The sequence below is a fragment of the Grampus griseus genome (assembly GCF_964374135.1).
Source record: "Grampus griseus genome assembly, chromosome: 3".
In the NCBI taxonomy this organism is placed as follows: Eukaryota; Metazoa; Chordata; class Mammalia; order Artiodactyla; family Delphinidae; genus Grampus; species Grampus griseus.
The window spans coordinates 64140416-64155314 of NC_139019.1; the positions used below are offsets into that span (position 1 = coordinate 64140416).

A 14899-nucleotide genomic window follows, 5' to 3' on the forward strand; every position below is an offset into this window, starting at 1 on the left:
TATCTACAGTGTTTTGTATCATTTAAGACAACATTGATGAAGATGCTGAAAGATGATTCATCTTATAAACAGATGATATAAACTTATGGTATCGAAAAATATAGTGCAGTACAGTAAATGTATTTTCTTGAGTTCTGTAATAACATTTTCTTTTCTCTAGCTTACCTTATTGTAAGAATACAGTATATAATACAAACAATATATAAAACATGTGTTAATTGACTACGTATGTTATTGGTAAGGCTTCCAGTTAACAGTAGGCTATTAGTTAAGTTTTAGGGAGTCAAAAGTTATACCTGGATTTTCGACTGCACAGTGGTTTGGTACCCCTAACTCCCATGTTATTCAAGGGTCAACTGTATATTATTACATGTTGGCAGTAACTCCTTGGTCTAAGTCACATTTACCTGAGAATCAAATTATATATATTTCTTCTAGGAATTCAGTTATTCCAATAGATAACTACTATCCCTCTTCACTACATTGGTCTTAAGCTGAAAAAAGCTTAAGACCAATGGGTGTTAGATTCTTAATTCTTTGACTCCTTTGGGTACACAACAAAATACTTAACATTTTTAAAGCAGATACATGAAACAAGCTCCTAAAATTATCACTTATAAAGTCTGTTCTTGGAAAGAATAAAGAAAGTAAATCAATTCATTCTTTTAACCAATGTTATGATACACTAACCTCTGACCTTTGAGGAAGAAATTTAAAATTCGGAATTCTGGATTAGTTTCTTTGAAATATAACATTACAACATTAGTTTCTACCCCATGCAGTTTTCCCAAGAGAGACAGAGGGATGTTTTAGCTAAAATAAGTGATATCCTGGAGCAGCATACTTAAAAATGTCATCAATAGCTGAATAGGTTCAATCTTGGTGTATACTTCTGGGAAATTTTGATACAGAAGTAGGCTAACATCTAATGTATACTGATAGTATTATGCGTGTTCAGTAAGACCCATTTCAGTGTTTATTTCTAAAAGGTTCTCTATTGATTGCATATTCTGTAAAGAAATATGGTAGTATATAATAGTCAATGGAATTCTTTAAAAGATTTAGAAATATATTTTATGCTGCTTATTCTATTTAATTCAGTCAACTAGGTTTTATTTAACTTATCTTAGTTATCTTTTATAATAATTACTATAATTTTTTATATTTCCTCAATAGAACTAACAAAAGGGTAATAGTTATCATTTTTAATAATTACTATAATGTATTTCTACACAATGTGTTTTCTCCAATGTACCAAAGGCATATGTGTAGCACCTGTTAAAATATGGTTTGTTGTTACATCAATTTGGACATGTCATAGATATGTCCTCAAGAGCCTAACAACCATGTTATTAAGCCTTTATTGTATATACTAGAAGCCAGCAAATAATACAGTTTGTTTGTATAAGATGAAGGCAAAAAACTCAGCCTCTAGCTTCCTGCACTGATTATTTATTTACCTGTGGTCCTAAGGGCACCATTCCTCTTGGAGGCGTCATTCTCTGCATTGGCCCACCCATATTTGGATGTCCTAAAAAGAAAAAAAGTATGACGATATTAGCAATGTAATGAGCATGAGTGCTAAACCGGAGGCTATAGCCTCCTCTCTGCCTGGTGTCACATCTTATTTACTAAGGACTGAGTTATTGACATCACCTCATCTTGGCTTCCATGGCCAGTTTTCTACCTCTTATCACTACTTACCCACACTCTCCATTAATGTCTTGAAATTGAAATGTTCTTCCTATTCTGTGTTGAATTACATCTCTCATACCATTTGCTCCTCTTTTTTTCTCTTGGAATAGTATAATAGAGCCATACATATTTGTGGTACCTAAACAGCTCTGATTATTGGGTTTGTTAAACTACCAAGTAAGATACTTATTGCATAGCATCCTCTTTCCTCCTGCTTATCTTTCTGGTGGACTAACCTCTCTATCTGAAAAAGGCAGAGAAAATCACAATTGATACAATCACTTTGAGTCTCACTTGTTTGAAGTTATACAAGAGGTTTTAGAAGTTACTAGTTAAAATACAGATTCTGGATATTTAATTATTCTGTTCCTTATGTTATCACTGCCCTCACTATCACACATAATTAAGAGTCAGCTAAAAAGATAATTACTTGGCCACGTTACCTGTAAAAATGCAACTGATATAATTATGGAATATCTGTACAAATAAAACCTTCCTTAAAAAATACAGGATTTCCTTTGAGATTTTGCACATCAATTTCACTTTTACAAGTAGTCACCTTGTTGTCGAGTTGGGTCCATTCCACTGGGAAGTAATGGCTGACTTCCTGGGACACCTCCAAGAGCCTAGCATATTTAGTAAAACAAAATAAAAAGGAATATTGTAACTATTTATAAAATAAGTGCTGTAACAATTACAGAGTGCATCTGAGTATTTCATAAGATTTTTTTTTCAACATGTATTTTTTTTCTATTGGAATATATTTGATTTACAATGTTGTGTTAGTTTCAGGTGTGCAGCAAAGTGATTTAGCTATAAGTATACATGTATCTATTCTTTTTCAAATTCTTTTCCCATATAGGTGGTTACAGAATATTGAGTAGAGTTCCCTGTGCTATACAGTAGGTCCTTGCTGATTATCATTTTATATATAGTAGTGTGTATATGTTAACCCCAACCTACTAATTTATCCCTCCCCCACAGCTTTCCCCTTCAGTAACCATAAGTTTGTTTTCTAAGTCTGTGAGTCTGTTCCTGTTTGTAAATAAGTTAATTTGTATCATTTTTTAAGATACCACATATAAGTAATATCATATGATATTTGTCTTTCTTTGACCTACTTCACTTAGAATGAGAATCTCTAGGTCTATCCATGTTGTTGCAAATGGCATTATTTCATTCTTTTTTATGGCTGAGTAAGAGTCCACTGTATATATGTACCACATTTTCTTTATCCATTCATCTGTTGCTGGATGTTTAGGTTGCTTCCATGTCTTGGCTACTGTAAATAGTGCTGCAATGAACACTGGGGTGCATGTATCTTTTCTAAGTATGGTTTTCTCCAGATATATGCTCAGGAGTGGGATTGCAGGATGATATGGTAGCTCTATTTTTAGTTTTTTGAGGAACCTCCACAGTGTTCTCCATAGTGGCTGTACCAATTTACATTCCCACCAATAGTGTAGGAGGGTTCCCTTTTCTCCACACCCTCTCCAGCATTTATTGTTTGTAGACTTTTTGATGATGGCCATTCTGACTGATGTGAGGTGATACCTCATTGTAGTTTTGATTTGCATTTCTCTAATAATTAGCAATGTTTAGCACCTTTTCATGTGCCTCTTGGCCATCTGTATGTCTTCTTTGGAGAAATATCTATTTAGATATGTCCATTTTTTGATTGGTTGGTTGTTTGTTTTGATACTGAGCTGCATGAGCTGTTTCTATATTTTGGAGATTAATCCCTTGCTGGTCACATCATTTGCAAATATTTTCTCCCTTTCTGGGGGTTGTCTTTTCATTTTGTTTATGGTTTCCTTTGCTGTGCAAAAGCTTTTAAGTTTAACTAGGTCCCATTTGTTTCTTTTTGTTTTTATTTTCATTACTCTAGGAGGTGGATGCAAAAAGATTTTGCTGCAATTTATGTCAAAGAGTGTTCTGCTTATGTTTTCCTTTAAGAGTTTTACAGTATCCCATCTTACATCTAGGTCTTTAATCCATTTTGAGTTTATTTTCGTGCATGGTGTTAGAGAATGTTCTAATTTCATTACTTTACATGTAGCTGTCCAGTTTTCCCAGCACCTTTTATTGAAGAGACTGTGTTTTCTATCCTGTTCCATTGATCTATTTTTCTGTCTTTGTGTCAGTACCATACTGTCTTGATTACTGTAGCTTTGTAGTATAGTCTGAAGTCAGGGAACATGATTCCTCCACCTCTACTTTTCTTTCTCAAGGTTGCTTTGGCTATTCAGGGTCTTTTGGGTTTCCATACAAATTTTAAGATTTTTTGTTCTAAATCTGCAAAAATGCCATTGGTAATTTGATAGGAATTGCACCGAATCAGTAGGTTGCCTTGGGTAGTGCAGTCATTTTGACAACATTGATTCTTCCAATCCAAGAACGTGGCATATATACCTTTCCATCTGTTTGTGTTTTACCTCCTTAGGTAGGTTTATTCCTAGGTATTTTATTCTTTTTGATTTGATGGTAAATGGGATTATTTCCTTAATTTCTCTTTATGATCTTTTGTTTTTAGTGTATACAAATGCAACAGATTTCTGTGTATTAATTTTATGTCCTGCAACTTTAATGAATTCATTGATGAGCTCTAGTAGTTTTCTGGTAGCATCTTTAGGATTTTCTATGTATACTATAATGTCATCTGCAAACAGTGACAGTTTTACTTCTTTTCTAACTTGGATTCCTTTTCTTTATTCTTCTTCTCTGATTTCAGTGGCTAGGACTTCCAAAACTATGTTGAATAAAAGTGTTGAGAGTGGACATCCTTGTCTTGCTCCTGATCTTTGAGGAAATGCTTTCAGCTTTTCACTATTGAGTATGATGTTAGCTGTGGGTTTGTCATATATGGCCTTTACTATGTTGTGGTATATTTTCTCTATGTCCACTTTCTGGAGAGTTTTTATCATAAACGGGTGTTGAATTTTGTCAAAAGCTTTTTCTGCATCAATTAAGATGATCATGTTTCTTGTTTTAATTAATTAATTATTTTTGGCTGCGTTGGGTCTTCACTGCTGCACGTGGGCTTTTCTCTAGTTATGGCGAGTGGGGGCTACTCTTCGTTGCAGTGTGCCGGCTTCTCATTGCGGTGTCTTCTCTTGTTGCAGAGCACAGGCTCTAGGTGCATGGGCTTCAGTAGTTGTGGCACATGGGCTCAGTAGTTATGGCTTGTGGGCTCTAGAGCACAGGCTCAGTAGTTGTGGTGCATGGGCTTAGCTGCTCTGCGGCATGTGGGATCTTCCCGGACCAGGGCTTGAACCCGTGTCCCCTGCATTGGCAGGCAGATTCTTAACCACTGCGCCACCAGGGAAGTCCGATCATATGGTTTTTATTCTTCAATTTGTTGATGTGGTTATCACACTGATAGATTTGCAGATATTGAAAAATCCTTGCATCCCTGGGATAAATCCCATTTGATCATGGTGTATGATCTTTTTCATGTATTGTTGGATTCAGCTTGCTAGTATTCTGCTGAGGATTTTTTGCACCTATGGTCATCAGTGATATTGGCCTGTCATTTTCTTTTTTTGTGGTATCTTAGTCTGGTTTTAGTATCAGGGTGATGGTGGCCTCACTGAATGAGTTTGGAAGTGTTCATTCCTCTGCAATTTTTTGCAATGGTTTCAGAAGGATAAGTGTTAACTCTTCTCTAAATGTTTGATAGGATTTGCCTGTGAAGCCTTCTGGTCCTGGACTTTTGTTTGTTGGGAATTTTTAAATCACAGTTTCAATTTCAGTGCTTGTGATTGGTCTGTTCATATTTTCTGTTTCTTCCTGGTTCAGTTTTGGGAGATTGTACCTTTCTAAGAATTTGTCCAAATCTTCTAGGCATTTTAGTGGCATATAGTTGCTTGCAGTAGTCTCTTATGATCCTTTGTATTTTTGTGATGTCTGTGGTAACTTCTCCTTTTTCACTTCTTATTTTAATGACTTGAGCTCTCTCCTTTTTCTTGATGAGTCTGGCTAAAGGTGTATCAATTTTATCTTTTCAAAGAACCAGCTTTTAGTTTCATTGATCTTTTCTATTGTTTTCTTTGTCTCTATTTCTGTTCTGATATTTTTTTCAATTAATTTTATTTATTTTTGGCTGTGTTGGGTCTTTGTTGCTGTGCGTGGGCTTTCTCTAGTTGTGGTGAGCAGGGGCTACTGTTTGTTGCGGTGCACGGGCTTCTCATTGTGGTGGCTTCTCTTGTTGCAGAACATGGGCTCTAGGCACGTGAGCTTCAGTAGTTGTGGCATGCGGGCTCAGTAGTTGTGGCTTGCGGGCTCTAGAGCACAGGCTCAGTAGTTGTGGTGCACAGTCTTAGTTGCTCTGTGGCATGTGGGATCTTCCCGGGCCAGGGATCGAACCTGTGTCCCCGGCATTGGCAGGTGGATTCCTACCAATTTTTACAGTTTTACAAATTTTTACAGTTTTTTTCTTGCTGCTGACTCGTAATCTCATAGCATTGTGGTTGGAAAAGATGCTTAATATGAGTTCAATTTTCTTAAATTTACCAAGGCTTGCTTTATGGACCAGCATGTGATCTATCCTGGAGAATATTCTATGTGCACTTGAGAAGAATGTATATTCTGCTGCTTTCAGATGGAATGCATAAATATCAATTAAGTCCATCTGGGCTAATGTGTCATTTAAAGCCTGGATTTCCTTACTGATTTTCTGCCTGGATGATCTGTCCATTGATGAAAGTAGGGTGTTAAAGTCCCCCACTATTATTGTGTTACTGTCAATTTCTCCTTTTATGGCTGTTTGTGTTTGCCTTATATATTGAGGTGCTCCTATTTTTGGTATATGTATATTTACAATTGTTATATCTTCTTCTTGGATTGATCTCTTGATCATTATGTAGTGTCCTTGTCTCTTGTAATAGTCTTTATTTCAAAGTCTGTTTTGTCTGATATTAGTATTGCTACTCCAGCTTTCTTTTGATTTCCATTTGTATGGAATACCTTTTTCCATCCCCTCACTTTCATTCTGTATGTGTCCCTAGATCTGAAGTGGGTGTCCTATAGAGAGCATATATACAGGTCTCGTTTCTGTATCCATTCAGCTAGTCAGTGTGTTTTGGTTGGAGCACTAATCCATTTATATTTAAGGTAATTACTGATATGTATGTTCTTATTGCCATTTTGTTAATTGTTTTGGATTTGTTTCTGTAGGTCTTTTTATTCCCTTCCACTTTTGTTCTCTTCTCTTGTGATCTGATGACTATCTTTAATGTTGTGTTTGGATTCCTTTTTCTTTTTTGTGTGTATATCTGTTGTAGATTTTTGGTTTGAGGTTACCATGAGGTTTTGATATAGCAGTCTATACATATACAAGATTGTTTTAAGTTCACGATCTCTTAATTTCAAATGCACTTCCAATATCCTGCATTTGTACTCTTCTTGTGATTGCTGGTTTTGATATCATATTTGTGTGTGGATGATTTCCTATCTTTACTGTATGTTTGCCTTTACTGGTAAGCTTTCCCATTCATAATTTTCTTGTTTCTAGTTGTGGGCTTTTCTTTTTCGCCTAGAGAATTTCCTTTAGTATTTGTACAGCTGGTTTGGTGGTGCTGAATTCTCTTACCTTTTGCTTGTCTGTAAAGCTTTTGAGTTTTCCGTCAAATGTGAAGGACAGCCTTGCCGGGTAGAGTATTCTTGGTTGTAGGTTGTTCCCTTTCACCACTTTAAATATATTGTGCTATTCCCTTCTGGCCTGCAGCGTTTCTGCTGAAAAATCAGCTGATAACCTTATGGGGATTCCTTGTATGTTATTTGTTGCTTTTCCCTTGTTGCTTTTAATATTTTCTCTGTCTTTAATTTTTCTCAATTTGATTAATATGTGTCTCAGCATGTTCCTCCTTGGGTTTATCCTCTGTGGGACTCTGTGCTTCCTGGAGTTGGGTGACTATTTCCTTTCCCATGTTAGGGAAGTTTTCAGCTATTATCTCCTCAAATATCTCCTCAGGCCCCTTCTCTCTCTCTTCTCCTTCTGGGACTCCTATAATGTGAATGTTGGTGTGTTCAATGTTGTCCTAGCTGTCTCTTAGACTGTCATTTTTTTTTTTTTATGGCAAGGTGTTTTATTTTAAATATAGCAGTGTGTCAATCCCAAACTCCCAATCTATTCCTGTCTTCATTTCTTTTCATTCTTTTTTCTTTATTCTGTTCTGCAGCAGTGATTTCCACCATTCTGTATTCCAGCTCACTCATATGTTTCTCTGCCTCATTCTGCTATTAATTCCTTCTAGTGTATTTTTCATTTCACTTATTGTATTGTTCATCTCTGTTTGTTGTTTATACTTTCTAGCTCTTTGTTAACATTTCTTGTATCTTCTTGATCTGTGCTTCCATTCTTTTTCTGAGATTTTGGATCATCTTTACTATCATTACTCTGAATTCATTTTGGGGTAGATTTCCTATATCCACTCCACTTAGTTGTTCTGTAGTTTTATCTTCTTCCTTCATCAGGGACATATTCCTCTGCCATCTCATTTTGTCTAACTTTCTGTGTTTGCAATCCCCCATGCTGCAGGATTATAGTTCCTTTTCCCTCTGGTGTCTGCCCCCTGGTGGACAAAGCTGGTCTAAGAGACTTGTGCAGGCTTCCTGGTGGGAGAGACTGTTGTCTGCCCACTGGTGGGTGCAGCTGGGTCTTGTCCTTCTGATGGGCAGGGTCATGTCAAGGGGTGTGTTTAGAGGTGGCTGTTGGCTCAGGACGACTTTAGGCAGTCTGTGTGCTGACAGGTGGGGCTGTGTTCCTGCCCTGTTGGTTGTTTGGCGTGAGGCATCCCAGCTCTGGAGCCTTCAGGCTGTTGGGTGGGGCCCGATTTTGGCATCAAAATGGCGGCCTCCAGGAAAGTTCATGTCAATGAGTACCTAGTACCTCTGCCACCAGTGTCCACACAAGATTTATTATATTTCACACTCATTTATGAATTTTATATGTCTGTACACCCAGTATAATTTCTTAGTTTTAAAATGATCCTACTTTGCCCAGTTTGCAGGCAAAGAAAATTGGTACTGTTGGGAACAAAATCTAGGCAAAAATTGTCCTATTTCTTCTTGAGAAGTATATATAATGCCTTTCCCCGAAATTAATTTACTAAGGGTAAATTAATTTTGCTTCTTAAATGTAAGCTATTTCTATAGATTATTTTACTCACTGGGGATTATAATAGGAGCAGAACTAAAATGCCAAGGGGCCAATGAATACTGTTTTGGGTAGTCATATTTTCCTAAGAAACTATTTAGAAAAATAATACTCCAATTAAGTTCAAACAATTTGGCTGAATGGAAAAAGAGAACTAGAACTGAAAAAAGGTGCCAATTAACAGATAGGGTTTATATTATGCAGGGGTGCAATACTGGATACATACTGAATTGTAAGTTTCTAATAGTCATCTGAGAAGCACTTAGAGCTGGACCAAGCTATAAATGATTTAAACATACTGATACTATGAAGCATGTATGTATACATATATACACATAATCCTGACAACTGGCAAGAATTTCTGTAAAGGTTCACTAATTTAACTTAAAAGCAGGAATATCTTATTTCATTAGTTTAAAATTTCAAATATTTCAAGGGAAATTTCATATTAAATAATTTATTTATCCAGACCAGAACTGTTTCGCTAGTTGTTATCATTGGGATGCAGTAGAGAACTGCCATTTTTCAAGCCATTTTTGTAATCCTTTGATTATTTTGTTTACAAGCACACTCAATGTCAATTTATTGATCTCCTACTAAATGACCTATTTCCTGCTTACCTTTCCAGCCTAATTTCTTGCTACTGCCAAGCTGACATTCCAACTTCCAGTTATACCAAACTCCTTTCAGATTTTTCAATTCATGTACTCAGTCAACAATATCTAAATGCCAACCATTAAAAGCAAAATAAAACAAAACTAAACACAAACTAAAACTAAACTTTCTTGTTTCTCTAGGAGGTCACAGACCCTCAAGTGCTCATTCTGACATTTTAGATCTCAGTTTAGGGATAATTTCCTAACAAAATTCTTCCATATAATCCCAGTTTGGCATACATTCTCCTTCTATATGCTTTAAAATATAAATATATTTTTAAAAATTTCAAACTTACAGAAAAATTGCACAGACAGTACAAAGGATTCCCATATACCCTGACACTGACTGCCCAATAGTTAACATTTCACCGTATCTGCCACTTGAGAGCAAGTTGCAGACATTATGCCTCTTCACTTCTAAGTACCACAGAGTTTAGTTCCCTAAGCAAGGATATTCTCCTACATAACCACAACACAACTTTTCAAGTCAGGAAATCCATTGATACAACACTACCATCCAAAACACACAGACGCCATTTAAATTTTGCCACCTGTCTCAACAGTTTCTTTTTACTTTCTGGGACCAGGATCTCATGGAACACATATTGCATTTAGTTGTCATGTCTCTTCATGCTCTTCCAGGTCTTTCCTTAGTCTTTCTCTATCATAGCCTGAACAGTTTTGAAGAATGAGTCTTAAATTCTACAGGATGATCCTCTGATGTCTCTTCATGACCCAGACTCAGGTCTTATTTTCTTAGGAATACTGAAGAACTGATGCTATACTCTTCTCAGTGTATCACATCAGAGGGTACATGATGTTGACTCATCCCACTACTGTTGATGTTAACCTTATCATCTCATTCTGTTGGTGTTTGCCAGGTCCTACACTAGATCATGATTTTTCCCCTTTGTAATTGGTTACATTCAGTATTAGAGCTATTCCAAGAGTGTTAATATCCCATTCCTCATCAATCCTTTATCAGCCTTAGCATCCACTGACAACTCCTAAGCACTGTAACAGTTGCCAAATGGAAACACTGCATGTGTATCATTCTTTCTATGCTTACTAGTTGGCATTCCATTGTAAGGAACAGCTTTCCCTTCTTACTGATTGATACGTTGACACTTACGGATTACTATTCTAATCAAAGGGTTATAATCTATTTACTGTCATCATTCATTTTAATATTTAAATTATGCAAGATCTGGCCAGTGGGAGGCTCTTCAAGCTGGCTCTATTGTCCTTTTGAAACATTTCCATCATATTTTGAGCATTTCCTTACTGGTATGAGATGTTCCAGGTTCGTTTCATACTTTTCCTGGCCTAGCTCTGGAATAAGACCTTTCTCCAAAGGGTCCTGATTCCTTCTAGTGGAGGACAGCATTTAGGCACCAAGATCTGGGTTCTCAAAGTGCTCCTTCTTAGTTGAGTACATTGCCTTTTGGCTCTCTCAGTAAATGCTGCACTTGAAAATCTATGTGTATATGTGCACACATATATATATGTACATACATAAATTTATGACTAATTTTATATCTATCTGTGTGTGTGTATGGTACATACACATACCATAAATTCATACTCTCTAACACCAATCAAACACGTCCAATTACAATCCAAAACCTCAGGATTATTTTCAGTCTTCTTCCTTCTTATGTTTGTAAGTATTTTCTCCAACAGTGAGAAACCTGGCTTTCATTATCTTTAATGAAATTTTCTTTATCTATAATTATCTTTTATACCATTATGTGGCACGACCGTATGACTCCTCCCTGCCTCCCTGAATATCTTGGCATGCAGGGGGAGTAAGGGCTTCTTACGTGCATTTATAGATTCTTTTTTTTTTTAACATCTTTATTGGAGTATAATTACTTTACAATGGTGTGTTAGTTTCTGCTTTATAACAAAGTGAATCAGTTATACATATGTCCCCATATCTCTTCCCTCTTGCGTCTCCCTTCCTCCCACCCTCCCTACCCTACCCCTCTAGGTGGTCACAAAGCACCGAGCTGATCTCTCTGTGCTATGTGGCTGCTTCCCACTAGCTATCTATTTTACGTTTGGTAGTGTATATATGTCCATGCCACACTCTCTCACTTTCTCCCAGCTTACCCTTCCCCCTCCCTGTATCCTCAATTCCATTCTCTAGTAGGTCTGTGTCTTTATTCCGATCTTGCCCCTAGGTTCTTCATGACCATTTTTTCTTTTTTTTAGATTCCATATATATATGTTAGCATATGGTATTTGTTTTTCTCTTTCTGACTTACTTCACTCTGTATGGCAGACTCTAGGTCCATCCACCTCACTACAAATAACTCAATTTTGTTTCTTTTCATGGCTGAGTAATATTCCATTGTATATACGGGCCACATCTTTATCCATTCATCTGCTGATGAACACTTAGGTTGCTTCCATGTCCTGGCTATTGTAAAGAGAGCTGCAATGAACATTCTGATACATGACTCTTTGAATTATGGTTTTCTCAGGGTATATGCCCAGTAGTGGGACTGCTGGGTTGTATGGTAGTTCTATTTTTAGTTTTGTTTTTTTTTTCGGTATGCGGGCCTCTCACTGTTGTGGCCTCTCCTGTTGTAAAGCACAGACTCCAGACACACAGACTCAGTGGCCATGGCTCACAGGCCCAGCCACTCCACGGCATGTGGGATCCTCCCAGACCGGGGTATGAACCCGTGTCCCCTGCATCAGCAGGCGGACTCTCAACCACTGCACCACCAGGGAAGCCCTATTTTTAGTTTTTTAAGGAACCTCCATACTGTTCTCCATAGTGGCTGTATCAATTTATATTCCCACCAACAGTGCAAGAGGGTTCCCTTTCTCCACACCCTCTCCAGCATTTATTGTTTGTAGATTTTTTGATGGTGGCCATTCTGACTGGTGTAAGATGATATCTCATTTTAGTTTTGATTTGCATTTCTCTAATGATTAGTGATGTTGAGCATTCTTTCATGTGTTTGTTGGCAATCTGTATATCTTCTTTGGAAAAATGTCTATTTAGGTCTTCTGTTCATTTTTGGATTGGGCTGTTTGTTTTTTTGATATTGAGCTACATGAGCTGCTTGTAAATTTTGCAGATTAATCCTTTGTCAGTTGCTTCATTTGCAAATATTTTCTCCCATTCTGAGGGTTGTCTTTTTGTCTTCTTTATGGTTTCCTTTGCTGTGCAAAAGCTTTTAAGTTTCATTAGGTCCCATTTGTTTATTTTTGTTTTTATTTCCATTTCCCTAGAAGGTGGGTCGAAAAGGATCTTGCTGTGATTTATGTCATAGAGTGTTCTGCCTATGTTTTCCTCTAAGAGTTTTATAGTGGCTGGCCTTACATTTAGGTCTTTAATCCATTTTGAGTTTATTTTGTGTATGGTAATAGGGAGTGTTCTAATTTCATTCTTTTACATATAGCTGTCCAGTTTCCTTGGCACCACGTATTGAAGAGGCTGTCTTTTCTCCACTGTATATTCTTGCCTCCTTTATCAAAGATAAGGTGACCATATGTGCGTGGGTTTATCTCTGGGCTTTCTATCCTGTTCCATTGATCTATCTTTCTGTTTTTGTGCCAGTACCATACTGTCTTGATTACTGTAGCTTTGTAGTATAGTCTGAAGTCAGGGAGCCTGATTCCTCCAGCTCCGTTTTTCGTTCTCAAGATTGCTTTGGCTATTCGGGGTCTTTTGTGTTTCCATACAAATTGTGAAATTTTTTGTTCTAGTTCTGTGAAAAATGCCAGTGGTAGTTTGATAGGGATTGCATTGAATCTGTAGTGTGGTTTGGGTAGTACAGTCACTTTGACAATGTTGATTCTACCAAACCAAGAACATGGTATATCTCTCCATCTATTTGTATCATCTTTAATTTCTTTCATCAGTGTCTTATAATTTTCTGTATACAGGTCGTTTGTCTCCTTAGGTAGGTTTATTCCTAGATATTTTATTCTTTTTGTTGAAATGGTAAATGGGAGTGTTTTCTTAATTTCATTTTCAGATTTTTCATCATTAGTGGATAGGAAAGCAAGAGATTTCTGTGCATTAATTTTGTATCCTGCTACTTTACCAAATTCATTGATTAGCTCCGGCAGTTTTCTGGTAGCATCTTTAGGATTCTCTATGTATACTATCATGTCATCTGCCAACAGTCACAGCTTTTCTTCTTCTTTTCCGATTTGGATTCTTTTTCTTTCTTTTTCTTCTCTGATTGCTGTGGCTAAAACTTCCAAAGCTATGTTGAATAATAGTGGTGAGAGTAGGCAACCTTGTCTTGTTCCTGATCTTAGTGGAAATGGTTTCAGTTTTTCACCATTGAGGACAATGTTGGCTGTGCGTTTGTCATATATAGCCTTTATTATGTTGAGGTAAGTTCCCTCTATGCCTACTTTCTGCAGGGTTTTTATCATAAATGGGTGTCGAATTTTGTCAAAAGCTTTCTCTGCATCTATTGAGATGATCATATGGTTTTTCTCCTTCAATTTGTTAACATGGTTTAACACATTGATTGATTTGAGTATATTAAAGAATCCTTGCATTCCTGGGATAAACCCCACTTGATCATGGTGTATGATCCTTTTAATGTGCTGTTGGATTCTGTTTGCTAGTATTTTGTTGAGGATTTTTGCATCTATGTTCATCAGTGATATTGGCCTGTAGTTTTCTTTCTTTGTGACCTCTTTGTCTGGTTTTGGTATCCGGGTGATGGTGGCCTCGTAGAATGAGTTTGGGAGTGTTCCTCACTCTGCTATATTTTGGAAGAGTTTGAGAAGGATAGGTGTTAGCTCTTTTCTAAATGTTTGATAAAATTCACCTGTGAAGCCATCTGGTCCTGGGCTTTTGTTTGTTGGAAGGTTTTTAATCACAGTTTCAATTTCAGTGCTTGGGATTGGTCTGTTCATATTTTCTATTTCTTCCTGGTTCAGTCTCGGAAGTTGTGCATTTCTAAGAATTTGTCCATTTCTTCCAGGTAGTTCATTTTATTGGCATATAGTTGCTTGTAGTAATCTCTCATGATCCTTTGTATTTCTTCAGTGTCAGTTGTTACTTCTCCTTTTTCATTTCTAATTCTATTGATTTGAGTCTTCTCCCTTTTTTTCTTGATGAGTCTGGCTAATGGTTTATCAATTTTGTTTATCTTCTCAAAGAAACCTCTTTTAGTTTTATTGATCTTTGCTATCGTTTCCTTCATTTCTTTTTCATTTATTTCTGATCTCATCTTTATGATTTCTTTCCTTCTGCTAACTTTGGGGTTTTTTGTTCTTCTTTCTCTGATTGCTTTAGGTGCAAGGTTAGGTTGTTTATTTGAGATGTTTCTTGTTTCTTAAGGTAGGGTTGTAGTGCTATAAACTTCCCTCTTAGAACTGCTTTTGCTGCATCCCATAGGTTTTGGGT

General features: G+C 36.7%; 1 protein-coding gene across 3 annotated transcripts in view; it reads right to left on the reverse strand.

Annotated features, from left to right (window-relative positions):
- Positions 1 to 14899, reverse strand: part of SSBP2 (single stranded DNA binding protein 2) — a gene marked incomplete at its 3' end in the record, with an annotated part of 297670 nt that overhangs the window by 45526 nt on the left and 237245 nt on the right. For all 3 annotated transcript variants that reach the window (XM_082651181.1, XM_082651180.1, XM_082651179.1), the window contains exons 7-8: positions 2255 to 2321; positions 1461 to 1531 (exon numbers count right to left, since the gene is read on the reverse strand). In XM_082651181.1, coding sequence (XP_082507307.1) covers positions 1461 to 1531; positions 2255 to 2321 — 138 coding nt within the window. The remainder of the gene's footprint in view (positions 1 to 1460; positions 1532 to 2254; positions 2322 to 14899) is intronic.